General features: G+C 42.0%; 2 protein-coding genes across 6 annotated transcripts in view; both read right to left on the reverse strand.

Moving 5' to 3' along the window:
• The window catches only part of rai2 (retinoic acid induced 2), an 11,202-nt gene extending 7,430 nt beyond the window's left edge, over positions 1-3,772 (reverse strand). The window contains exon 1 of the mRNA XM_008407557.2: positions 3,577-3,772. The gene's annotated coding sequence lies outside the window, so the exon portion shown is untranslated. The remainder of the gene's footprint in view (positions 1-3,576) is intronic.
• Positions 3,773-9,721: 5,949 nt separating this feature from the next.
• The window catches only part of nhsa (Nance-Horan syndrome a (congenital cataracts and dental anomalies)), a 68,142-nt gene continuing 49,994 nt past the window's right edge, over positions 9,722-27,869 (reverse strand). The window contains exons 2-9 of one of the 5 annotated variants that reach the window (XM_008407546.2): positions 26,534-26,686; positions 25,613-25,725; positions 23,905-23,967; positions 21,430-21,622; positions 19,624-19,755; positions 15,843-18,662; positions 15,300-15,423; positions 9,722-12,958 (exon numbers count right to left, since the gene is read on the reverse strand). In XM_008407546.2, the coding sequence (XP_008405768.1) occupies positions 12,337-12,958; positions 15,300-15,423; positions 15,843-18,662; positions 19,624-19,755; positions 21,430-21,622; positions 23,905-23,967; positions 25,613-25,725; positions 26,534-26,686 (4,220 nt within the window). In that variant the 3' untranslated portion in view covers positions 9,722-12,336. The other 4 variants (XM_008407547.2, XM_017304493.1, XM_008407548.2 and 1 more) reach the window with 4 other exon arrangements.

The following is a 27,869-nucleotide window of genomic DNA, read 5'->3' on the forward strand; positions in this document are numbered from 1 at the left end:
ATATATATATATATGTGTGTGTGTTTATAATATTTATGATTTTTCTTGGACTTTCCAGTCCAAGAAAGTGTATTTCCCAATGAAATACACTCAAGTTTGTGCTTGTAATAAGCAAATAATCACATGATAAAATGAGCTCGACAGCTCCCATTATGATGATGAATATTGTTTGAAAAACAATGCCGTTTACAGATTCCTCATAATCCATTTTATTTATGGTTTCTGTTGTGTGTGGTTTTAATTTCCGTTTTAATTATTGCTTGTGATTGTTTCATCTATTTATTTTGGGTATTTAAAATGTCTTCGGTGCAGAGTGCTCTGATCAAAATCGGTCTTTGAGAGGGCAAACTTACATTATCATGCCAATATCAACACTTGTTCTAAAAACAACATTATCGTTTATTGCGATAATTTCTGGAACGATTTATCATCCGGTATAATTTGTTACTGTGACAGGCCTGTGCAAAGCCTCGTTTTACATGTTGTCTCCTAGTGATATGAGACAAGTTAGCTAAATGACTTGTGTTATTCTTTCCTGTCCTGCTTGTCCGAGCAAACATGCATGTCCTTGTTGTCGCTAAGAAAAGAACAACCTGGCCCCATGTGCGGCTTCTCCGAGCTCAACCTAACTTTATCTCCCTGAAAAGCTCCAAGTCAAGTTCCTAATCTTCCCTAAATCCGATGTGCTGTTGGAACAAGTCTTCCCCCCGTTGCCACACGATAGCAGGGTTTGCAGGTCGGGCTGCTTGAAACAGTCCGAGCGTGATGCGGCTTCAATTAAAAACGTGAGCTAACGGCGCAAGCACGCAACGCCAGGCGAACCTGGAGTCAAAAACGTTTGAGTGATTGCAGAGTGTTCCTTCAGCGCGGAGTAAATCAGCGGCACATTTTGTTCGTAAACCTCACACGTCATCTGCAGGCGGTCTGTGTTCCTACGCCAGAGGCAGCTAAATGAGTAAATAGGCCAGAAGAGACCAAACAGAGAGCCAAATGAGACCCCTCCCATGTCCCCTTTACTGTAATCATTTCCACATTTTCTCTTTTTTTTTCTTTTTCCTTTCTCCTCGCCTCATTGATGAAATGTACGCCATTGGCAAGTCGAGAGCAGGAAGAAAACAACAACCCGGCCTCCCCCGCTTCCCCCTCTTCCACTAATTTCAGCTTCGGCTGCATTAGGCTAACGCTGCAGTCTGAGAGCTTTGCAGATGCCGCTTCTTCTCTGACAGACCTCTCTCCGGCTTTGTGCTTGAGTTGAGCCAGAGGAAACAAAAGCAGCGGAGATGGCCGGAGGACGTCAGACGATCTAAAGGTCACCTCCATCAACGCCCCCCTCTGCTCCACTAGCCAATTATCCCTCATTAGAGAGACACGCGGACTCCCATCTCCTTTCACATCAGCCCAGATTCTGTTTTATTCATTTCTCCCCAGGTCGATCCGCTAAATGCCACGGCGACTTCAGTTTTATGATAATCACTTAACACCTCCACTTAAAACAACTGAAATAGCCATCATTGCGATCGGTGTAACTGCCCGTCAGTCAGGCCTGCTACTCTGCACAGATTTTCTTTTTTTTTCTTTTTTAAAAGTGGATAAATAAAACTGTATGTATTAAGCAGTCCCTCCAGGAAGTTACGATCAAAATTCTTAACGTTAATTCAGGAATAATTTGCACATTTTGCACGGTCTTCCAATTTTGGCCAAGTTTCCACAAATCTGACCAATCACCTTGAAGTTTTCGGTATTTCCGTATTTTCTGACCAATCGCTGCAACGCGGCAAAATTCTGACCAATCCACTCAGCCTCTCTTCTAATTTAACTTCCTGTTCTGCTACCTATCTTGACCTGCAAAATGAAACAGTAATATTTGCCTTTATTGTTTGTTTTTTCTGAGGAAAAACATTTTTGAAATGTGTGTATGATTTTGTCTATACTGTATATACAGTTTGTGTTAACTTGAATGACCATTATATAATTTTTCTTTTGCATTTTTACAATTAATCAGATTACGATTTTATTTGTATTAAGGGTGCTAGTTCAAGAAAGTACCAGAAAATGTTATGTGCACTTTAAATATTAACTACTTTATGTCTTTATTTGGAAGGATTACGTGCAGTAATTTAAATTTGTTTTGTTAGACAATGTTATGTGCAAAAATAAAAGCTTAAGAAAATTGCAACTTTGACCACAACTTTTTGAAAAAGTAATCGCAAAACCAGTAATTTGAGGCCACAACAATCACAAAAAAACCTCGTAAGCGAACTACGCTATATTGGAGATTGCTTACAATATGTCACATACGAATCACAACTCTTGAACCTTTTTCAAAAACTTCAACGCGCAATTGCGAAGGGAGAAGATATGTGATCTTTAAGATATTTTTACAGTTAAATATGTGTGGAGCGCATTTTTCTCTTTGTAGAACCAGCTTTTGCTGTAATTACAGCTGTTAGTCTTTAAGGGTGTGTCTCTAATAGCTTTGGGTAGACTGGTCCATTCTAACACATAAATATGCTTTAATCTAAACCATACCTTTGTATCTCTCACTGTAGGCTTTAGGTCATTGCCCTGCCGGAAGGTGAACCAGACTGGTTTTCTTTAGCATTTAGCTTCATCTTACTCTCTCCCAAGGTTTCCACATCATGACACTCCCACCATTATGCTGCAAGGTCAGATGTCTGGAGTGCAAGTGTGGGGAATCTAGCTCCAGTATCTTTGCTCCGTATCTTTATACTCTTTCCGTTCCTGGTATCAATGTAAATGGGACAGAACTCAGTTAACTTCACAGCACTACTTTAGTTGGTTCGGTCGCATAAAATTACACTAAAACATACTGAAATTAGTGGCTGTGTCCTGACAAAGTCAACAAAGAAGGTGCCTGGATGTGCTGTTCTCTTTCCAGCCGTGTGACTGTAATTTGTCAGAACGCAAACACAGCTAACCCCAAGGCTGGCTGTTGCGACAGACCCCGACTGTGTCACTGTCGGGTTCATCCGAGGAGATTTCCTCTCCCTCTGAACGATAAAAGCTCCAATTTCCCCGAGGGAGACAGAGACAACCCTGAGCCCGGTCTCTGGTGCGTCTGCACCCGGACCCTGGTGCGTCTGGTCCGTAAGCCGACGGCTTGTCGTGAAAAGCAGGGCAGACGGAGCGCCGTGTCTGCGCACATCTCCGCACGTCGCTTTGAGGCTCCCCCGGACTTTAAGCGTTTTATCAAAGAAAAGGATGTCTCCGTCCTGAATAATAATAACCGCGTTATTGAGCGAAACCCTCCCTCCTCTCCCTCTCAGCCGTCAAACACTGTACGCCTTATTTCCCAGCACAAGCTAGCTGTCCGCACCGTCTGAAATAACGAAATGAACTGAGCCGTGTTAGCGCTTAGAAGCTAAAGAATACAGCATTAGCTTGGTGACTATTGTTCAATAAAAAATGCTAATGTCAGTTCATATTACAGCCTGCCAGAGACATCAAACCAGAAAAGCCATAGCTCACCCCGTTTCATCTTATCCCCCCCTCGTCCCTCTAATGTCATTCTGCCTTCATGTGATAGTTTTGCTCCAAACACCAGCGGTAACTCACCCGCTAAGCAGAAGAGTACATTAGTGCCTTTCGCCTCGGACCGCTTCGCTCCAATTAATAAAGAAATTAGAACCGTAATACTCCAAAAATAAATAGATATCGTCGCTATTTATCTCTTCATTGCGGCTCCGTCGTAGCGACTCCAGACTGAAGCTGCGCACGCAGCATCGTCAGCGGCTCCCCATCCCCTCCTCCTCCGCTCTGTCCTCCACAAAGAAGAGGAGAATAATGAAGGAAGGGCCTAAAGGACACGAGGACAGCGACAACCAATAATAATAATAAAAAAAACTAATTGCACAATTCTGTAACTCTTTGCTAACTTCAATATTTTGTTGCTGTCCTTTCAAGCAAACGTTTCCTCCACCATTTGTAGGCGTTCCCCCCCCCTTTTTGGTGTTAATTTCAACACTTGTGTATTATTCATTTAAGTGGACAGTAAATATACCTTTAGCCTTTAAAACATAAGTAACTAACAAAATACGGGCCTCATTACCTTCTACAATTATCATTACCTTCTACAATTATACTGGGGGTTTCAACAGAAAGCATTTCCTACAAAAAAAAAGCAAAACTAAACACAAAAACTATTGTAACAAAAACTAACAAAGAAATCAGTCACCAAACTCACTGAAAAATCTGTCAGTAGAACTAAAGTACACAAATACAAGACTCTTATGCTTGAGCAGTTTATTTTTACTGAAAAAATTTTGACTTTAATCTCAGAATTACATTTTTTTTTATTAATTATTTCCACTTTGTCAGAATTCTGACATTCTTTTAAAAATGTCAAAATTCTAGCTGATTCTGTAATTTCTGTTTCTTTTCTTCACTGTCAAAACATTTACTTATATCAAACTTACAACGAGAGACATCAGTGTTGGGTGTTTCACGAGTTGGGTGGCAGTGTGCCATGATAATCTGTTAAATAACTATTGTTTCCTTTGTAAGCTATTGCTAGGCAGCATCCCATAGAAATAGGTTTGGAGTTTGACGAACAACATTTATTTTACCAGCTGACTTGGTATAAATATGATCTACTTTGCCAGTCACCAACCTTCAGTATATTCAGCACTTTACCTATAGGGTTGTCATCCTTGGGGTCTCAATACTGTAAACTTGAATAGTTCTGGGTTATCATGAGGAAACCAAACATAAAACCTGGTTATTGGCAAACCATATAAACTGATCTCCACCTACAGTGTGACCACTTACCCAATACCCTGCTTCTGCCAACAGTGCTGACCAGTTCAGGTCCATGAGACTCCTGAAGGTGTTCTGTGAAGGGACGGTTCTACAGACGGTATCCGTTTGTCAACAACATCCAATGATGGTTGATCTGAAATATTTGGAAACGGGAGGCCAAGACAACACCTTTATCTTATTGTTGCACTTGTATTGAATCTTCTTTACTTTGTGGAAGGACGCATTATCCAACTGAAAGAGACCACGGCCATCGGGACGTACCGCTTTCACTTTGACGGGTCTGCGCCATACAGACAACACGCTGAGAGACACTGTGTATTCTGGGACTTTCTATCAGGAAGTGGAAGTTCATAAGAAAATCTACAGCTGCTGTAGCTCATCTGTTGGTTGGACCAGCCTTCACTCCCCATTTACCTCAATGGCTAATCCTCAGCTGCCCAGGGCTCTGTTAAAGGTTCACCATTTCTTCTTTTTGAGATATTGACCACTGCAGACCAGGAACACAACAGACAAGCTGCAATTTTTGAGATACACTGACAAAGTCATTCATAGCATTTTCACTCTGGCCCCTTTCTTACCTACTTCCCCATTTTTTGTTGCGTTTTAACACATCAGCTTAAAGGAAACAAATGCTCTTTTGCTGCCACATCCCACCCAATAAAGTGAAAATCATTTTATTCTCTTGACTGGTCATAATACCTGATTGGTGCATGATAGATAATTTTCTACTTCATATTATTCATAGGTTAATAACCGTGTATTCCCAATAATAAACATCAAGAGCTGCCACACATATTTTGTTGTCATCAGGACATGACAACAAAATATGTGCGGCAGTCTGTGTTGTGACTCAGCTTTATATATAAACCCACTGTGTACTAATGAAAACAAGCTGCAGGGAAAACCATGCCGGATTAGTTAGAGACATTTGAAGCGTATTAAGCTAACAGCATGTTTGCTCGAAGTGCAGACAGGCCTCCGCTTAGTTGTGACGCCTTCACTTCTCTGCGCTCCATGTTGGTCTGACGGGCCGATGACAGTGGCGGAGGAGAATGGAGTATGGCAGCTGATGATGTGACTCTGTTGGTGATCGGCCTGAGCGAGCAAGGTCCCCTGGGTTTCCATATCGGTTCCAGCCAGCCTCAGGCCCTGCCTCGGGGGCCCCGGGGCCTCTCATTGTTCCGCAGGGACGCTGTTTAATACACTATAATGAGCCACGCGGTATACCCGGGTGGCACGACGGTGACTTTGGTGTGGCTACGTCTGCAGTGTGCTTCCCCCCCAATCGCTTTATGGAGTCAGCATCGCTCAGTTGAAGACACACGTCTCAGGTATGCGCTGAATGTGTTGTTCACATTCTTTTTTGCTTTAAGGTTTTCTTTAACCAAAAGCGGGGGCTGGGGAGATGCTTCAGACCAAATGAATGTTATCAACAGGCAACAAAGATTTGATTAAACACACACACACACACAATTTATTTCATTTATTGAGGAGAGAACGGTATCCAAAACAATCTGGCCCAATGAGTAAAAGTAATTACTCCTCAAACCTAAAACGTGACCGTGCCGCACTTGGCAACTGCAGCTATCATCAATCGTTTTCCAATTACTGGAAATGAGTCTTTTACGTGTTTTACTTTCGCCAAGCCTAAATTAATCGTTTCAGGTCACATAAGATCACCTCAAGAAGATTTAAATTTGGACTAGATCAGTCCAAAACTGCAATTTTGTCCTTTTTTTTCATAGGTACTTAAGATTGGACTTTGTGGATCTTCCAACTGCATATCACAAGTGCGCCTGAGCTTAAGTTCACATACTGAACATCACTGGACATTCTCGCACTTTTGCCCAGTTTTTTTTTCTTATTATTTTAGAATCACAAACCCATATTGTTACAAGTTAAATTGAAGTTGTTGGTATGCACTTGAAATATATTTGGTAGGCCAACCACTCCTCATATTTTCTCCATATGTGGATAATGACTCTTGTTTGGCTTCGTTGGAGTTCCAAAGCCTTAATGGCTTTGTGGCTCTTTCTAGACCAATTGAGTTTGTTTCTCATCTATTATTGAATCTCTTTAGACCTGGTCACAATGTGATGATGCCTGTAGAGATCTTTGACTACACTCCATAGACAAGCGTGTATGTGTGTCCTGAGACGTCTTCATTCTTCAGGGACTGGTAGCAATCAAGCTTGTGTGTGAAAGAAAAAATTGAGCCAGAAATGTGGCTAATTGCTGTTTGTTCCTGATTTAGTAATGATAGGAATTGCTTTTTCACATAATCGGTTTGGGTAGATTGTTTTCCCTTGACTGGAAGACGTTACATTTACTCATATTGCCTCTGCCTGATATCGCCATTTGTATGACAAGCCAAGATAATTAAAGTGGTTTTTTTTTTGAGGGTGGGATACTTTTTCATGACACGATGAACTCAGTGCAATGACCTGCAGGCCGTCTCAACAGCAAAGAATCTCCAATCTGACTCCAACAGTCAAGATTTAACACCAACCCGCTGACATTTTTCTTATGTTTTCTCAAAGTGGAGTTTCAGGGACAACTTAATGTATATGTCTGGCTTTGAATAGTGAACAATTATTATTGCTGCAGAAAATGTGAAGCTTTTCTTCTTTTTTTGGCGCAGAATACCCTGGACACAAATCTTTAAACTATAAATGACAAAAAAGTAATTAAAATCTGATTATGTTATTTTTTTTAGGCTTTTTGATTAATAACTTTGCAAAAAAGCAATAAAATAACTTTAAAAAAAACCCAATGATTTGCATTGTGTAGCAATGAATATTTTGTCCCCACAGAGATTATCTTTGAGAATTCTCATAAAGTTTACCATTGTTCTACTTTGCTCGTTAATCAAACTGAAAGATGAATAGAAATCTCAGTCTGAAGTCAGTGATCGCTTTGCTTTATATTAAAGATTTTTCCTCAGTGAGTGACCAAGCAGGTGACCAGAATGAGGAGGGGCTACCAGTTTTTTTCTGGCTCTCTCACACACCTTTGACACCCCTCTATGTCTTCTTTCTTCAAATTGTTATAATCTAATGTAATGAAGAAAGCCAATCAAGCAGAATAAGCAGATTAGCACTGCTGGAGACAATCTGGCAAGTTTTTTTTTTATAGACACCATCAACAGTTTCAGCCCTTCTGCTTCACCAACAAATACATTTTCCATACAAATGTGGCAGCATTTAAAGGGAAATACATAAAGACTTCCCATCAGTCTCAGAATTGTTGCCAAAAGGCATTGCTACAGCAAAGAAGAAAGTCTATCAATGATGACATGAACATTTTAATTCCTATCAATTCATCTCCAAACGTCTCTTTACATCTACATGTAGGGAATGACTGGCGAACCCCATCTGCCCCTTCCCTTGACGATCAAACACATGAAAACTATCAAAGCACATGGGCTGTCACTGTAACACTGGATTATCACCGACACATCTGGTGAGGCAGACGCTTAGATTGGGACACCAACCACAGCAGCATGTCTCCAGAGGGAAGCTTCAAATGTTTGAATATTATATTATATTAATGATGCTTCCTCATGAGAGCAGAGATGACCTTCGATTCCTCCACCACTACAGCCTGTCCGCGCCCTGCCCCCCCAACCGCTCCCTCTCAATCTTCGCTCAGCTGACATGCAAGGACCCAGTGAACAAGGCGTTTTTGTGCATCCCAAGGCCTCGTTGACATCAGCCAGAACAACAAAGGGAATTTTCTGTCCCAGCTGTGCAGCAGGAACACAGAACGACATGTGCAGAAAGAAACGTAGGTCTTCCGCGGAAAGGAACGTGTAATCAATTTGCATTGAATTACAGCTGGAAAACAATGCTGAGTGGTTTCACCTGAAGTGCGCCCTCTAGTGTTCTACTCGGGTCAAAAGCGATTCAGTTTATCCTTACTACGACTAAAGCAACAAATTTCCTCCAAAGTTATTAATATCAGTCGGTTTTGTTTTCGGTTTTGGTGCAAACAAAACTGCGGAGAGGGGAAAATGTGAAAATTTTAAAAGCTGGAAAGTCCTGGTCACATGAGTGCATCCTTTAAACTAACACGTCATTGAAGCACCTGTTGATTCACATTCAGCATATTGGCTCGGCAATATTTGTCAGCTCTAACTTCCACAAATGTGCTAATAATTGCCATTTTGGAATTTGGGTTGTTTCTTGCCAGTTTATTTCAGGTTTTGTATTGGGGCCAAAGAATCTCATCTGCAAGAGGGTTATTTCATTTGATTTTAATCAGTGGTCATTCTTTTTAATATGTTATAAGAAACAATAGGGATCAGAACGAAAATAAATTGAAATAAAACATAAAAATGAATTTTGCTTGCTGACAAATTTGAGCATTTTTTCTCTATTTATTTAAATAATCCATGAAAATGCAACAAATACTAAGAAATCAAAATTTAGATTCCATGGTTTAAAGCAGGAGCATTTCACTTATATTTAAAAATATGTTTTTACATATTTTTTTAGAGTAGCCACTATAGTGAGAGCATGGTATGAGACATAATCTGTGAAAATAAAATCGAGCTCCTCCTCTGCCATCTCTCCATTTCTTTCTTTCTTGATTTCCTAGCATCTATGATTAGCATAGCCACTGACTACGGAGGATAAACGGTTTTCCCGGAGTAATGTATACAAGTTTGATTGGCAGTGCTAAGACCCGCCTCCTGCCTCTGATTGGTTGTTTTTGACCGGTAGTGGTGCAGCGCGGTCTTTTCACAGATTATTTGTCGCATTTTATATTGTCACGACAAAGTGACAGTTTTAATATATATTTTTTTTGTAAAACGTACATACTGCAGCTTTAGGCACCACATGTTAGCAAAATAACAGAAGGAAGGGATGAAATTGGTAAAAATTAGCAACAGGTTGAGGTGACCGCCTGCTGTTTGGAATTGACCACACAAACTCAAAAGTTGTATTTTTAAAGCAGTCACATTTATTTGTCTGTTCATACACATTTTGCTAAGCAGTTTGTTGTGCTTCAGCAGTAGATAAAGACTTTCTATGGGATGCCCACAATGCTTACTAAAAATAAATACAAGACAAAGTGTTCCACAACTCAAAAATATACAAAGGTCTGAAATCAATGTAAACTCTGAAAACATTATTATTTTTTTTACATTAGAGACAATTAGATAACCTTTGTGATCGTTCTGAACAGTTCATGTATTTACAGTTTTGTACACATAAAAGAAAGAGAGGAAGAAAGAAAAAAAACAAACACAGTACTGTTTGTATAGGTTCATTTCATGTCCAATTTTTTTTATGCATCTAGTACCATAAGCTGTGGCTCTGTTTTTTTTAGTACTGTTTTGTGATTTCAAGAACATTTCAGTCAAGTAACAAGAGAAAAGCACAGTCCAATGCTCCAAACAGGTCCTGTAACATGTCCTGCAGCCTTTGGCAGAAGCATCTACACAACTCCACTCTTACATCACGACAAAATTATTCAGGAAGAGTTATTTATACAGCTGAGTGGAAGGGTTGATAAATAGCTCCAGGTACGGCACGCAGCCAGGGACAAATGAAACCTCACAAAAATCTCTCCGTCAGTGCAAAAAAGGGGGTGCGGGGATTAGGTGGAATGAAAGTTGAGAGGCTAATCTCACTGAGTTCCCTGTTACATGGCTGCGACATGTACGGAGTGTCATTAAGGCCAAAAATCTACCTGCACCGACACCTATTCTGTCGGTTGCATACTGGTTGGGCATAGCTTATAGCTCTTTGAATCATCTATTGTTTCTATTATAATATATCAAAATGCGATGCCTGAAAATCAGAAAACTAAAATGTGTCTTTCAAAATAAAAGTAGGTATCTGAATATGTTTCTTTGTTATTTCCAGCAATTCATTGTTAAAATGTCACTTTTAGTTTGTTAAAAGAAAACAAACAAACAAAAAAAACTAAACAGGGGCCATCCGATTAAACAATCGGATTAAAACAAATAAATGTTTAAGTTGTTAACAACATAGAAAATATTTTATGGAGTCACCAAAGAACATTTGGCATACAACAGCAACAAATGCCCCAGAATCCAACAGATTCCTCCCATTCTTGATAACCCGGCCCCACATGTTACATCCTCTGGTTAGAAACCTGAAAAATCCTCCCCCGGGAAAACGTTTTGTCACGTATTGTTTCCTGTCGAGTAAAGTAAGGCATATTTGATCCTACTGAGCACTTTCCTATCGCCTCTTTCGACTATTCAAAAACATGCCACATCATCAGCCACAAACGACCACTGTTCTTTTAAACACATGACCTTCTCATTGTATCTTTCCACGCTGCGTTTCCACCGCCTCTGGCTTTTTGAGCACTTTTTCGTGTCCCATGATAACACCTGCGTCTTTCCTGTCTCCAGAGATGGTCGGCTTGGTGTTCGGTTTAGACCGTTCCACCGTCTGTCACTGGTAACTCTCTATGATGACTCTGAAATATTGTAACAAGTAGCTGCCTTTCGTTATATATGTCCTTGTTAGGAGTTGAAGTATTCCAACTGCTGTTGCTAACGATATGAGTGGAAAGACGGAGGGATAATTTCTCTGAAGCTAGTTGTGTCGTGTTGATTGGCGGGAAAGTTAAAGTGGCTTGAGGAAATGTACAAGTTTTGTGTCTTTTCTTGCATAGGTATTCACAGAATACATAAAAGGTAAAAATATCTGCATCTCTAGGATATAAAATCAAGGTCAACTATTATGTTTTTTGTTCTTTTTAAATCTGACAACAGAACAGATAAGACGAAGCGCATGTGCTGTCATGAGGCGTTGGGTTTACCTGTCTTCAAATAACCAAACAAAATATCTCTTTAAAACTAGAGATAATCGATAATCAAACATAAGCCCCGACACATCCCGCTGACAACAACTCTTCGGTGTGGAAGTTGTTACTGTCAGAAGTCTTAACATTGTTAAAACACATTATTAGGGAGATCAGATGAATCACTGAGATATGGGGAGCTATTTAATGTAGAATCAGGCTGAGACTTTCACTAAACGGGATCTAAGTTGCTCTGTTTTTAGCTTTGAGTTTTTCACTTTTGCCAGTCATAGGACAAACTTTGAAATGTTGTCAGCTTTTTTCAGAAATCTATCAAGGGATACGCAGAGCTATGTCATGCTAGTTGTGCTAACTAATCTGTGTTGGCACGGTTTACAAAAATTGTAAACAATTTAAATCTATAATCTGAACTGCAAAGAGTTAAATTGGGCAGAATGAATATTTTGGTTTCGGATGTTTCTTTTTTTGTTGTTTTTTTCTTTTCTTAATAAAGGCATTTTGTAATAACAGGGATTTATTTTAAAAATAGTTTAGTAAGTGTACATTTTGTGGACTGAAATATAAAAAGAAAAATGTTTAAAAATTCATCCATAAAAATTGCTAGAAATCTGATTTTTCTTTTTACTATTAAAATGATTGAATCTGCTCCCCTGCCTTCTGCATATTTGATATATTTATGTATTATATTTCATCGTGGTCCATCAGTTGTCTTTGTAAACGTATAGATCTATCCTTGCTGTGCTCCGTGTCCTACGTGGAGCGGTCATCGTGAGGACTTCCGTCCGAGTTCTCAGTCTCGCCCTCAGAGATGGCCTGCATCGGCGTGGAGTACAGCCTGCTGCGCACGCTGTAACGGCTGCTGCTGGCAGGCGGCGGGATCCTCGAGCGGCCCTGCCTGGAAGCGGCAGATGCGAGAAAGGGTCTCGGGGAGAAGCTCTCGACGTTGGCTTTGGGGTATGGGCTGGACAGCTGCTCTTGGTCCAACAGGAGTTGCTGCAGTGGGGAGGGGGCCTCCTCCGACTGTCTGGGTGACTCGGTCAGAAAGTCTCCAGGCGACTTCGGAGTGACGGGGCTCTTCAGGATCTCAGCAGCCGACATGCGGTAGCTGGAGTCCGACCGGCTCCCCTTTTTAAGCAGCAGCTGCTTGAACTCCTCGTTGGAGGTGCTGGACTTCTTCGCGTTCCTGTAGATGGGCCCTGAGGCCCTGTGTGGGGCGGGTGGGGTCACAGCGGGGGAGGAGGAGGGAGACGCTGCAGGGACCGGGGAGGAGACGCTGCTGCCAGGCGGCGGGGTGTTGCCTGACAAGGCGCTGAGGCGGGTCCTCGCTGCCAGCTCACTGGAGTCCTTCCTCCCCAACACTTTCCTTTTGGATCTACGAATGAAATTAATTGACATGAAGTCAAAGCTGKAAAGACGTGTTGGATGTTGTTGTTTACATCTGGAAATGTAATGCTGGAGGGGAAAAAGACTGTTCTTTTACATGTCATCCATAGTCAGTCAGTTCTGTTACCAAACTGAAACCAGGAGATATAGATACTATCGATGTAGCGCAATGCGCCGCAACAAAGGAAAAATAGCACAGGAAAACTGTTGAAGAACTCAAAAGCACTTCTTTTTTCCTCACTCTCTATGTTGGCTATGCTACACTCAGACGCATTGCCATAGCAACTGACAACACCACTTATGTTTTAGGATTCAACACTAAAAGACACGCAAACATTTCCCACATAAAGAACAGAACATTAAGTGATCGCTGTTGTAGATTAGCTACTTTTTTTTTTCTTTTTTCCACTGAACCAAAACAGACCAAACTCTGCACCATAATCTACATGTCAGGTGGTCAAAGTCAAGCTAGCATAGCTGACGTACTCGCTTTTTTCTTTTAATTAAAACGTTTTGCTGACCTTGTTATCTACTTGTCATAGTGTTGACAAATCAAATGAATATGCTAACTTAAGTTTGGGAGCAGGGTACGGTTGCCACCCGTCACTTAAAATATGGAATCGTCTCGTATTTGGCTGTTAAATGTTGCATCCTGATGGGACGCAAAAAGTGGGCATGCCGTGCACGCAACGCATAGGAGCGCTGCACCAGAGGGGGCGACAAAACCCAGTCTGGAGAGGGCGGCGCGCCGATGATGTGTTCGCATACTCTTCAGTGCCCTTACGCTCCTTCACCTCGCGCCCATAATGGGGTAAATGTAGCGAGTTTTACCTTTCATGTACCTTCGTGTAGCGATCATATGTTGTGTACGCATCCACCTGAGAAATGGAGCGCGTGTGCTCCTTCACCTTAACGTACCTTCCTTTGGGTGGGGAAGGGGGCGCCGATTTATATGTTTGCATCCTGAATAATATGTAGTTGCGACCCTGCGTCCCGTATTCTATAAATGTCTGACAGACACGCCTATCACATACATATCAACACTAACTGTAACAATAATGACCAAAATTAAACACAGGAAATATTAAGGTCAGCTAAATTCTCGTGCCGGGAGCTAAAGGACCCCAGAACTCTACGGACCGACGCTGTTGTCACCTAGAGACGGACTCTACACAGCCCAGTGAGCTGCTATGACCCGTGTCTTTTTAAACCGTCCTCAACCCGATACTCCACCGCCCTTAGAAGTAAAACCTCTCGCAAAGATACAAACATGAGAAGGAAGACGCAAATCCCAGACTGAATTATGTCAGTGAGGATGAACACAGGCAATTTAAACAAATGTGTTCGTCCTGGCGTGGTGTGCTGCTGTATGATGAACAGAATGGATCAGGAGAGGAACTCCAGACCCATCAGAACCTAAAGAACCAGACATCTGTCTCTTCATCCCTCAATCATCTCCTGAGGCTGATATGGTACAGAACTTATTTTTGATTGATTAATTAAGTTTCTTATTGTGGTTTTAGTAGACTATTATGGTTTGATTATTAAATAATCAATTATTTAATCTATGCGCCGATCTATGTTTTCGCATCCACCTGAATAATGTGTAGTTACGCCACTGAGCAGGGCCACGCCCAAAACCACACCTCCAATTTTACAAGCAGACTATTTATACTCTGCTCACCCATCCTTCTCAGTCTGTTACGTCAACTCCACCCTCCACCTCTTTTACCTCACCGCTCTCCCCCTTTTCCTTCCTTCATCCCATTACCTCTTCCCCTTTTCCTTCCTTCCATCTCATAACCATGCTTTACTCCTTTTTGCTGCAGCTGCCATCTATGCAGGCTCGGAAAAATAAGCGGAACAAATTTCCCCAAAGACCAGACCCCCAAACTCATTCATCCCTACATCCTGTCTTCTTCACCCCTTCCTACAATGAATCTTTAAACCTTTGTGGCGTGGTCCTTGCTAGTGAATTAGCAGCAAAGCACCCTTTTTACCCCCTTTTTCTTTTATATATCACGCATATATTTAAGATTTAGTGCATTATGCTGACAACTAAAACTAATGGTAGTGATCATCACTACTGGAGAGCTGGTTCTTTTAATGCTCTCCAGCAGGGGGAGCTGAAGCTTCCGTGCGTGACATCCCTGGTTTTAAATGGAATCAGCGGAATATAGCGTTGATGATAGCAAAAACATGATGGAGGAGGGATCTAACCGGCGACCCACGGACTGCGGGTCTGACTCCTACCACCGTCGCCACAAACAGCTACTGGTTTGTCACTTTGTGTGAACCAGGACTGAGAGGGCTTCTGTCCAAACGCTCACCTGTGAATCATAGCGAACAGATCCTCAGTGGTGCGGGACTTGGTGGGTGACAGAAACACGCTGTCATCCTCTTTTTTTGACTCCTCGAGCTGTGACGACACAGAGCTATCACTTTCTGTATAGTCTGTAAAAAAAGAGAAAAACTTTTAATACGGTGATTAGCAGATTATAACAAGTCCATAATATGCAAAAATATTAATATTTTTTGTAATTCCTTTATTGCTATTGAGGTAAAATTGACTATCTACAGTATTAATAGGTTATGTTTAAACATAAACAGTATATGTAACGGTTTAAGTGTACATAATTAAGTAAAAAAATGGCTGGCATAATAAAAAAAAACTTGGAAATTAATTTTAATAAAAAATTTTTTTTACAGAAATAAAAAAACGGAGAAATTTTGATTTTAATATATAGCCTCTACGTTACATGTTTTTTTTTTTTTTTTACTATTCTTATGCTTTTATTTTTATTAAAATGATCCATGTATCAATCTGGAATAGATCATAATAGTTTGTAGTGAACAAGGCCTGAAGAACCTGCCTTTGCTAAAGCAATCGTCTGCCTCCTCTGCGGATTCCTCTTTCCTGTCCTGTGAGGCACTTTCGGCTGAAACCCCTGATGAGTCGTTCTCCCCTTCACTGCTGATGGAGCTCTCCTGGGACGTCTCCAGAGGACTGTCAACGGCAGGCACTTTGTCCACATAGTTGGACCTCTTGGGTGAGCTGTGTAAAACCGGAGGGCAAGGACACATTTCCGCTTCGGGCAGTTCGGTCTGCTGCTGACCTGAAGCGTCTACGTGTGGGATAGACTCTCTGGAGCAGATGGATGTTACCGGTGACTCTGAGCGCTGCTCTGCTTCATGAACAGTCAATGTCTTGGGGATGTTAGAACCATCCAAACACGGTTCTGACTGCAGTCCGACAGCTGTCGCGCTCCCTGACAATACCTCTGTGCCCTGGCTATTTGCCATTGAAAGCCCTTCGTTTGAGGCATGGATTGAGTTGTTTGATGAAATATGATGATTATGGGAATTGTGCGGTGAAGGACTCTTGAGATCTCGCGATTGACAGCTGGTTGAGTTCTCAGATGGACACTGGAGTCTCAAGGCTGCTTTGCTCTCATGCAGGTCTTCAGGCTGCTTGCTGATGGACCGCAGCTGCACTTTTTGAAGAATTGAGGGTGTTATAGACAGAGAGTGGGCAGTGAAGGACTCCAAGTTCGGAGATGTGACAGCTTTGGCGGTTGGCACATCTTTTTGCTTGATCTGGAGAAGGTTTGGTAGTTGGTTCCCATAAGCCGAGCCTTTATTGCTTGGACTGTGAAGGGCACTTAAGTCGAGGTGAGAAGGAGGAATCATAGGCAGCTCCAGATCTTTCTTTGAGGTCGCTACGTCTCTGGAAGATCGTGCCTGCAGAGACAGAGAGGAAAGAGACGACTTCCTCTCTGGGACTTTGGGCTTCCTCTTCCCAGTGGCTGGGGACAGAGGTCCTGGGAAGAAAGTGGAGGGAAATGAGGAGGTGGGGGTTTCAGACTGACTGGAGTAGCCGCTCGACGGACTCGCCAGTCCGGCCAGCTTCTCTGGAGACGTCAACTTGAACTCGCTCTCCACTGATGGAAGTGATGGGGTGGTGGCTCTTGAGCCAGACTGGGAAGTCTGGGACTCTGAGCTCTCCTGTGACTTGATGCATTCGATCACAGTCGTACCCGTGGCTGTACTGGAGTTTGATAGAGATCGGTAGGGATCACTGGACTTCAAATCATTTAGAAGCCAGAGATCTGCATAGTCTGACTGCACAATGCCATTGTCCTTAAATGAATGTGCGTCTTTGGAGCTTAAAATGCCTAAATCCGTCAGATCCGACGTGCCTTCCATCGCCCAGACCTCGAGGGGCTCTCGCCCTAGTGAGGAGTTCTCCAGGAGTCCTTGTGATCCGGACAGAGCCAGTTGCATTCTCCGCTCTTTAGAGGACAGAGATGCTGGATGTCTGTAAGTACCGATAATCTTTGGTTCTCTCTTTTCAGGGATGTGTCCCTCACTGCATATCTTCCTCAAGGAGGAACTCCTCTTTGGTGGGGAGGGCTTGGCCTTTGACTTTCTCAAGGAGAGGCAGCGTCTCCCCAGAGTCAGCTGGCCGCTCGCGTCCGACAAACCGCAATCAGAACTTGGGGTTGCATAGTTGTAGGTGAAGCTTTTGCTGCCTTTTAAACCACAGTCAAAGTGCATGGAGGTGTAGTACCCTTCGGTGTCCACAGAGTAGTAAGAGACGGTGTCTGCTTTCTCTGATGGCGGCTTGTCGGAGAAGCTGCTCTCGCAGGTAGCCATGCTGGTGAAGCTGGGGCAGCCCAGGCTGCTCTCGGCCTCCCTGCCTGGTTCAGGGCTGAACCCCTGAGAGGAAGACGGCTCCGCGTTGGGGAAATCCCACTCCCCCTCCACGGGCGTACTCACTCCCACCTCCTCTAATATATCCATAGCTGCTGAGGAGAAGGAGCCAGCTCGCTGGGTTCTGAGGCCCTGGTAGTTGTCCAGCAGGAAGCTGGTCTGGTCTTCGGCAGTGTGAGTGGCGGCATTGAGGGACAATTCAGAGTCGCAGTGCGAGGAGCCGGTGAGTGGAGGGGACGCTGCGGGGGGGATGGTTTCTGAGGTCTGGGAGGGGCAGGTGGAGCTGCTGCCACTCCAGTTCCCGCTGGAAGACTGGTGGTCGTCCTTATGGTCCATTTGGCTGCCCAGCACCCCTGCGGCTGAGACGGAGTGAACGGGGCTGCTGAAGGTGTCCGAGCTGGATGAGATCTCGCAGCTACCCATGTCGGCTTTCCTGGGCAGTTGAGCGCCGGTCCGCTCCATCCAGCTGCGCTCTGGACTCTCTGACAGCTGCGCAAACTTCAGCCCCACCAGCTGCCGCTCTGACACGGCCCGATCATCGGAACTCTCTTCTTCCTCCTTCAGGATTCTCTCTCTGCGCCCGGGAAGAAAACCCTCGGAGTCGAAGGGTGCCAGCTCCTCCTCATCGTCGCTGTCGTTGCGCTCATCATCCATCAGGATCATCATCATCCTGCTGCTGTCTCTGGGCAGACTCCGCGACCGCAAACGGGCCTCCACTGAACTGGAGAACATGGGGTCAGCGGTGTCGGGGAGGCAGGAGATGTTGCCTGCCGAATGGGAGAGCAGGAGCGACACGCCCTGACCTCTCTGGACCCTGAGCCTCCTCCGAGACGGCACTCCCGACGTCAAAAAGTCTTCGGTCTGGCAACCTGAGTCTCTGGTGGTCAGATGGCTGGTCAGCTCCTCAGTGGAAGGAGTTATATCGGCTGTGGTGTGAACAATGACAGTCCGCTCCCTGGAACCAGGGGAGTCATCAGAGTCTGGAAAAGAAAGGAGGATTGAAAGAGTTTTAGCTACAGATTCTTAAATCCAGACTTTATTTTCTATAATCTTTCAACACTGGGAAAACGCTAAATCTTACAGAGTATTTTTTTGTCTAGTTTCTAGTGCAACTATCGTACTACGTCTAAAATGAGTAAAAAGTAACTTTGCTCTACAAACTAAAAAAAAAAAAAAAGTATGATTTTGTGTTTTTGCCGTGAATTGTTGAGTTAAAGTATTGACTTAAAAAATATGTCTGTTAAAGAATACAGTGTCTTCAAGATAATTAATAAAAAAGATTTTTATGTAATGGAGACGAACCCGTTATTCTGTAAAACTTTGATACATTTTACAGGGATTTTATGTGATAAACCAAGACATAGTAGTTGATATTTGAGAAGTGAAAGAAAATGGATACAAAATTTTTACTTTGATTTTTTCTCAGCAAAATTTGAAAAGAGTGGCATTCATTCAGCCCCCTTTACTTTTAGTCAATAATTTAAATAAATAGATAACTTTTTTTTTATTTACATGTCATTACTCACTGAATTTAACTGTATTGTCCCATAACAAAGACTGAACTGAAGTTTGTATAATTTAAATGCGTTGGTATGAAACAACTGAATCAGACTACAGACGGTCAAAGCTGGTAAAGACAAGAAGCAACATGAAGTTAAAATGGCAGCATCCAAAAAGGTTTAAACATTTGTACAATTATGTAAAAAGAAAAAAAAAATTAGAAAAATTCCTAAAAACCACACAGGCTTTATCTGTCACTTCACAATTATGCACAGCTTTCTATTGGGCCATCACAGAAATATCCAAATAAAACACATTTTGTAATGTGGAAAAAAACAAGAAGTTCAGTAATTATTGCAGTAGTAATTACTAATTACTGCAAGACGCTGTGGAAAAAGATCCCCAACATGACATGAGGTTAAAAAAAAAAAAGATACATACCAAAATCCTGCTGCACCTGTCTGGGGAAACCGGCGACCGTCCTCCGCCTCCTCAGCTTCCGTCTCCTCTGAAGCAAAGACTGTGAGTGAACGAGTGAGCAGCGCACACTAGCATCTCTGTCAAAGCCAACCCCTGCAGCGGAGACAGGACATGTGAGGAATCTTTGTTTGGTCCCAAATGCAGAGAATCCTTTTTTTAACTCTCACGCTGTCACATAAAACGGCAAAAGTTGAAATAAATATATCGAATGACTGAACTAAATAAGGTGGCGTACAAAAATAGCAGAGGCGGTCTGAGATCTGAGAGAGGCATAAAGCCACAGTGTCTGCCTGGAGTTTTTGGTTGCTAAGGTATAATATTTTCTGACAGCTATGACAGAAATTGTAAACAAGCGTTTAAAAGGAAGAAATCTCGCCGTAAACTCTGAATACCTCTGCTTAAGTTCACCAACTAACCTTCCTGCTGCCCCTCCGTCATGTTATGACCATCATGTGACAACAAGTTGGGGCTTTCAGCACCATAGCGATTGCAGGACTCTGCTTACAATGTGCATTTCTTCCCCCCTTCAACTGTCTTTGACCCGGCCCATGTTGGCACACAACCTCCTGTTTTCAAGTCGGCGAGAGGGAGAGTAAGTAACATCAAGCAGATCTTTCTATCCGCTTGAACAAAACTAATTGCCATTCATGTCACAGCACCTGGCCTCTTAGCAAACGCAAAGAGTCATTGAGAAACAGAGTTCACCGAGCACAAAGCATGACTCGGACTTTTATAGTTAGGGTCTGTGAGCGTAATTCACGCAACCCAGGATCTTTTGAGGATGAGGATTTTTCTGAAACATTGAACCAAAAAGGTTACCCTATTGAAATAAAATGAGTCAAAATGTGAAATATACTGAAGCTTCTTGTAAATTTGCTTCTGCCTCTCAACTCTTAGGTCAAAACTAAAAGGGTTAATTATAATAATATGCATAGTAATTTAGTTTTATGCTTTAGCAAAGTCTAGCTAGGTGTTTGGAAACATTCTAATAACTCATTGGAGACGTAAAAATTAATTCAGAAATCGTTTTTCCTTCAACATTTGTGTGCTAACCACTTCGCTAAACAGGAAACAAGACGATTAGCCTAGCATGGCTGACTTTTTATTTAAAAGTAGAAAAATTTCAATATTCCATCTCCAGCCTTGCTACAACTTTTTAATAATGTTACTATAAGACTTTTATTTTTAATTTGCTAGTGAGAAGCTATATTGTTATGAGGATTTCAAAGTGAATAAATTAACTGGGCGACAGCTAGCATGGTTGTTTTCTACCAAGTATTAAAAAAAGAAGACAGGTTTCTATTTTTCCCAAAGAAGAGATTTTATAAACTTTTTGAATAGTCTTTTGAATCATAAACAAACATCACAATTATTTTAATGGTTAATTTATCAAATAACCCAAAATTGTTGCTAACTTAAGTATGTTAGCATGTTAATAGTAGCATGAGGCCTTCTACTGTTCTGCTTTTTATGCTAACACGTTAAACTTCTGTGATTCAATTTTGAAAGTAATTTTTGTTGCCATAACAATTCTGCTCTTATTTAATGTTGAAAAAAATACTCCTACTTTACATTCAATGCAGCTAATCAGCTACAAGTTCACATTCTCCTGGAAAATGCCATTTTGCTAATATTAAGGTAGTTTTCAATATGTTTAAATATAAAAAAAATAGCATCATAGATCTTCTTTAAAAGATGTAAAGACAGCTTCCAGTGCTCTGTAAACAAAGAGATGACAACTGAGATATCTTGGTGATTTCAATTTACCGGTCACATTAATAGGAATGATGCATGAGGCGATGACTTGGGAATTGCATTTCATTCTCTCCTCTGGGGTGGGCAGCGGCAGAGCTCTAGACCAGTTAGTCTGCTTGTCCAGGGTGGAGGGGATGTTAGGGATGGGAAACTTAGACCGGTGACCTAGAGCCACCCCGTCAGTGTCGGGGTCAGTAGGCGCAGCCTGCAACAGATGGATATTTGCATGGTTAGACTGTTATGGTGGGATTACATGGAAAATGGGTCAGCAGAGTTAAAGAAGAAGAAGGAAAAAAAACTCAGCTTCAGAGAGGTTAAAGTGTGGACAAAGTCTGTGATTATCCCGCTATTTTCTATGTTCACGGTTCTCAAACTGCTTTGCAAATGCCACCGGTGGTAATCGGTACTGTGAAATGTTGGCATCAATTATTTATTTGAAATTAACAGAACTAAAAAAAAGTCTAAAAGAATAAGTTGTTCAAGTGCTTCATCAGAGACGTATCAGAAGAAAACCACAACGGAAACAGAGTCTGAACCAAGATCCACCGAGAACAGAATATGATGCCACTCATTTACATTAGAAGTCAGAATTCAGATGTAGGAAATAAAAATGAATACAATTTAACTATATTCATCGTCAAAATTAAAAAATGAGTGAGATTAGCTAAGTGACTTGTTCAGAGGCTGGAGTAGATGCTATTAGCAAAACATGCTAATAAAAAAAAAAAAACGCATTTACATGCGACACCAGCGACATTTCACTTGAGGAGTTAAAGTAGTGAAGGAAGAGAATATTTTCTGACGTTTTCATGAAACACATAATCTCCAAACAAACAGATTCTGTACTGCGCAGCTATCACCGAGTTGCATATTTAAAGCAGCCATATTTAATTTTGAAATTGGAGTTGGTAAGAAACCTCAGATTTTCCTAATTAGATCTTCTGATTTGTTGTACTGCACTGCAAAAACACAAAATCTGACCAAGTATTTTGGTCTAGTTTCTAGTGCAAATACTTCAGGACACTGCCAATGCAACATGGACTTTTTCATCAATATTAAGGAATTATTGACTTAAAACAAGCTCCTACATCTTGCTGAAAAGTTACTTTTAAGTTACTTCTGTCTTATTTCAAGTGTCCTAACATATTTCCACTAGAAACTGGACCAAAAATTACTTGGTAAGATTTTGTTTTTTTGCAGTGTGCTGTTTTAATATGTCGGTCAGGACGGTGGTGATGCTTGGAAAACCCGGTACTGAGGCGGCGTTTGCTGAGAAAAGTTTGAGAACCACGTCGCTAGGAGTGTGAACACTGAGAATACATCAGTAAACACACCCACCCTTCCAGTAGCTGAGTTTCATACAGCAGTGCAAAGAATCCGTTAAGTAATGGAAATGAACAGCACGCTTCATAGCAAGTGAGAGCAGGAAGCAAGAGAAGCATTCAAAGAAACACAACAGACTTTCATGCAAAAAAAAGTAAAAGAGAAAACGATCCAGCTTGCAGGAAGCTCAGACCAATAAAAACTTTGGCACTCACTCCACACACATGTCACAATCTCTAGACTACAAGATGAATTCTGAAGTCGACACGCAGCCTGCAGTCATACTGTGAGAATGTGCGGCGGCAGCAGGCGAGCCTCCGGGAAAAACGCGTCAGGATCAAATTCTTCTGTGCTGCAGCAAAACCTCCTGGACCTCCGACACGCGCTGGAAACCGACTCCGATGTCTAGCAAGCTGAGGATTTCTCTGCCTTCGCTCGAGTTTCCAATATGTGAAACTGGGAGTGACTCTCAGGCCGAACTGGTTCCCACCTCTGCAACCCAAAGTCTCCCCCCACCCCGCACGCCCCCATTTAAAGCCGCCTCTCCAGCCTTTGTGCTCCCGGTTCCCAGCAGACCAACGGGCCCAACAAAAGAAACCGGTTTCCTTGGAAACTTTTCGCAATGAGTAGAAGAAGAAGAAGAAATCAAAGGGGGGGACCATTTACAGCTGATTTGTTTCGAAGAGGCTCAGAGAGGAAGGATGAGCCTTTTGAAGGAGGGGAGAGGGGAGAGGAGGAGGAAGGTGAAGAGGAGTAGCGGCGGTTCGTGTTTGTCTTTGTCCGCGCGCATCAGGCCTTTTTGGTCAAACAAACAAGCTCAAAGGTTGTCGGCTAGTGCAGAGAGGAGGATCATGGGTAATCACAGACACAAGCTCCCAAAACGTCAACCCTTTCATTAACGTAGGGTGAATATGGCTCACACACACGCACACACACACACACACACACACATTCCTCACATACTTCAAACTGAAACTTCACAGAAAAACATCAAACCGACACCCTCTGTTATTTTATTTTTATTTTTTTACTTCATCACCTCAAGAGGGCAGCGAAACCGAGAGTTCATGCATCTAAAGCAGAGACTGGTCATGCAAATCAGATGAAAGGACAGGTGGAAAGCAAACGGGAGGGAACCGGTGGGATTAGGACCGGAATCAGTACCTTTCTGCTCCAGGGAGAGAGGCTGCAACATTCGGTGGGGGAGGAGGAGCGGGTGGAGTCGAACTGAACGACAGGGTGGAGAGACGACGACAAACGGAGACACACAGAAAACAAGCAAACGACAACAAAAAATTAAAAACAATGACACGAGTGAAGGTGAGGACGCGGAGGGGCATGACGCAGGCCGGAACACACGGCAGTGACATGAAAACAAAAACATGTCTCCGTTCCCATCTTTACCTGAGCGTCAGCTAACTGAGTGGATGCATCTCTAAAGTGTCTCTCTGGCTGCTTGGATGGATGGAGGAGGGGGAACAAAAAAGATGCCGTCACTTTAAAAATAGAGTTATGGCTAAACTTCACTATATTACAAAGAACTAAACAAAATCTTTCATGTGCCGGTGTAAAGTTATACACATTTAGCCGGATTACTAAATTGAGGCCAATCTGTAGATGTCAGCTGGTTTTTGTGCAAAATGTTTCACAGCAGTTTCACATTTTATCACATTACAAACACAAAACAGAGCAACGTTTAAAAAAAAAAAAAGTATTTAAAATGTGAAAAGTGTGGTCCATGCAGGTCTGCTGAGGTATCTAAAGCTTTGGAAAACAGCTCAAGCTCAGTAAGACTGGATGCAGGTATGGGCTTTGACTGGGCCATTCTTAAAAACAAACAAACAAACAAAAAAACTGTTTCATTCAAATCGTTGGTATCAGGAGGGAACATATCACACCCATCCTCAAAGGCTTGCACTGGCTGCCTGTGTCTTATAGGATGCACTACAAAATCCTGATACTGACTTTCAGAGCTCTTCATGGACAGACGCCAGACTACATTAAGAACCTCATACAGCCTTATGTTTCGACTAGGAGCCTCAGGTCGTCGAATCTGAACTTGTTGACGGTTCCTCTGACCTTTTTTAAGACTCGTGGAGACAGATCTTTTAAAGCTGTGGCGCCCCGCCTATGGAATGAGCTACCTTGCACTCGATCTCTACATTGCATAGACACTTTCAGGAAACAACTTAAGACCCACTTTTTTAATCTTGCTTTTTAGTGTACTACTGTGTTTTATTGTTTGTATGTTGTTTTTAATTTGTTTTATTTTTTATACTTTGTGCAGCACTTTGTGATCCTGGTCTGTGAAAACTGCTATAGAAATAAAGCTTACTTACTTACTTACTTATCTCTATTGTTATTGTTATTTTTTATTTCAAGTTTGTCCTGTTTTTAGCTTCATCCTATCAACTCTTAAAGGTTTTCCTTTCCCTGCTGAGGGGGAAAATAAAATCCCCAAACTATAATTCTGCCACCACCAGGTCCCACATTGGGAACGCTGTACTGTATTGTTACATTTTCTGCCGTTGTTTCAGAAGCTTCTCTCCAACCTATTTTTGAGCTCAGCACCATTTTCTGATTTGTATTTGTAATAATTTTCGAAAACCAAAGTTCCACTTCCCCAGTTAAGGACTACCAAACATGACAAGATTAGGAAGATATCTAGAGGTATAAGCATATCTGTAAAGAAAAGCCATTACTTGACTTTAAATATCAGATGTTTTTGTGACTTTACGGTTAAAACGCCACAGATTAGGCATTTAGAGATAAAACAAGCTGACTGGCAGGACGTCCAAAGCCTAACGCATTGACGTATCGATTGTTGTTCTTGCAGACTAACGGGAAAAGATAACGACAACAATCGCCTCACCGTTGTTAGACTTTTGCCCCGACCGTCTTGCGTCGGCTCGATGAGAGGGGAGGGGGATATGGGCATGGGGGGCAGGGCTGAGATGGTCACTCTTCGCTCCCTCCTCTGGTGATCTGAAAACACACACACACGCACATACACACTTTAATAACAGCATGCAACAAACATGATTATGAGAGAAGGCAGAAGATGGATGTACTTGTGATTACAGGTTTTGTGAGAATTATTGATGCGGGAAGCTTTTGATTGAACTTTTGAGGGTGCATTTACAGGCATTTTCCACCAGGGGGCAAAATAACACCAGAATCGCAGACGCTTGAAAGCAGGAAGACTTCAAAACAATCTGACTTTTTGCCAAGGTGTCGCCTCAAATGTTAAATCAAAAATAAACACAAGACAAAAATTTTGTACTTTTTTTTAATTAATTGTAATTTTGAAAGAGTAGAAATTGTGACATGGGGTAAAAACCAAATGTGAAAATATGTATAATGTGGAGTATATTTGGGAGATTGAATCAGCTTTGGCTTCTTCCTGATCCTTTTCCAAATGGATATGAAAGTTTTGCTGTATATGTTTGATTATTAAGTCTTTTTCTTGTTTTGTTCTTATTAATCTTTTTCTCCTTGACATTTTCCATGTTTGAAATCAATAAAGATTTCATTGCATCTCAAGAGTAAGTTGGATAGACAACATTCAGCAAAAACAAAGCAAAAAGAGAACATATTAAAACTGAAGATATGAAAGAAAATCAAAGTTGAAAATGTGAAAAAAAGTGACTTTATTTATTAACTGAGCACCAGTTAATAAATAAAGTGCGTTTAATGTCAAGTTATAAATCTGAAATTGAACAATGACGTAAAATCGTCCTGAACAAGGGCCGCGGTGAACAGCAGAAGTATGAGTCAGGCGCTAACATCTCACCTTGGTTCAGCGACCATAGGCTGTGGTTGGCCTGCCTGTGCAGCTCTTCCACACATGCTGGCCGTGTGGAGTGGTGCAAAACATTCCTCTGGAGGCGCCACGGCGCTCTGAAGTGTGCCGTCAGCTTACTCTCCACGTCCAGGTCGGACACCGCTGTCGGAGAGACAAACACAGTGGAAACATCGCTAATTGTTCTGTTCTTATAGGAAGCAAAGAAAAAAAAAAAAAACATCTATTAGTTTGAGCTGCTTCCCAGAGTTTGAGGGTAGACACTGACTCAACGTCACAGCTTCTGACCAGGGCCAGATATACAAGAATCTGGGATAATAATAAACAGGAACGATTTAACAGATCACAAGTTGGTGAAAATTCACTATAGTAATTAATTACATAAATGTCTGATAATCCATTATTCTGGTCTCACTAAGACCAAGCAAGCCAGTCAAACTACAAACCAACAGGCAATTCGCAAACCAACTTCTTTGCCTTCATCACCGATAATAATTTCAAATAATTTTATATTTTTTATATACATAAAAATCATAAAATAATACAACTCACATGATTTGAGCTTATGGATTTTACATACCGTACAATGTTTGCAAAACACCCATTCATTAAAAAAGGTAACATAAAATAAAAATCTTTGAGCCGACTCCCAAATAGTGCAGCCCTGGGCTATCGCCCGTCAGCTTTTCCTACTGCCTGGCCCAGCTTCTGACAGAAGAGACGCCACATTCTTTGGCGCACGAACACAAAGATGATTGTTTTGGTTTTCCAGGAGATTAAGTAACATCTGATCTAACTCAGGCCACTCAGGTCCAGGGCAAACATGGTCTGTTTACTAAGGCAACGGCATCCACCGCCTCAGGCCAAACAATTGGTCTCAACGCAACCAGATAGTGAGACTTTCATCCTGCAAATATTGACCAGTACCTGCACTGTGACCACTAACGTCACCCCCACCTCCACCTCCAGTTACAGAGCTCAAGTTACAGCAGATCCAAGGAGGTGCTGCATGAAAGGCAGCACTTTGACAGGAGCTGTTTCTTTATGAAATGCAAACTGAGGTGAGTCAGTACAGAGGGGCAGTGACATGACAAATGAGCAGAGCAATGAGGTGTGAGTGTGTAAAATGTTAAAAACACAAGAAATCGAGATAAAACTTTCTATAAAGGTCTGGGCGATGAATTGTTTTTATCAATTAATCAAAATTTTGGTCTTTGAAGATTTTATTTGTGGAGAATTGGATTTTTATGTCTATCAATATTTCATCACAGAAAAGAAATCCTGTGAATCATTTAGCCTGCTTTCTTCAGCCACACATCTCTGAGTC

The sequence above is a fragment of the Poecilia reticulata genome, linkage group LG4, assembly GCF_000633615.1.
Source record: "Poecilia reticulata strain Guanapo linkage group LG4, Guppy_female_1.0+MT, whole genome shotgun sequence".
In the NCBI taxonomy this organism is placed as follows: Eukaryota; Metazoa; Chordata; class Actinopteri; order Cyprinodontiformes; family Poeciliidae; genus Poecilia; species Poecilia reticulata.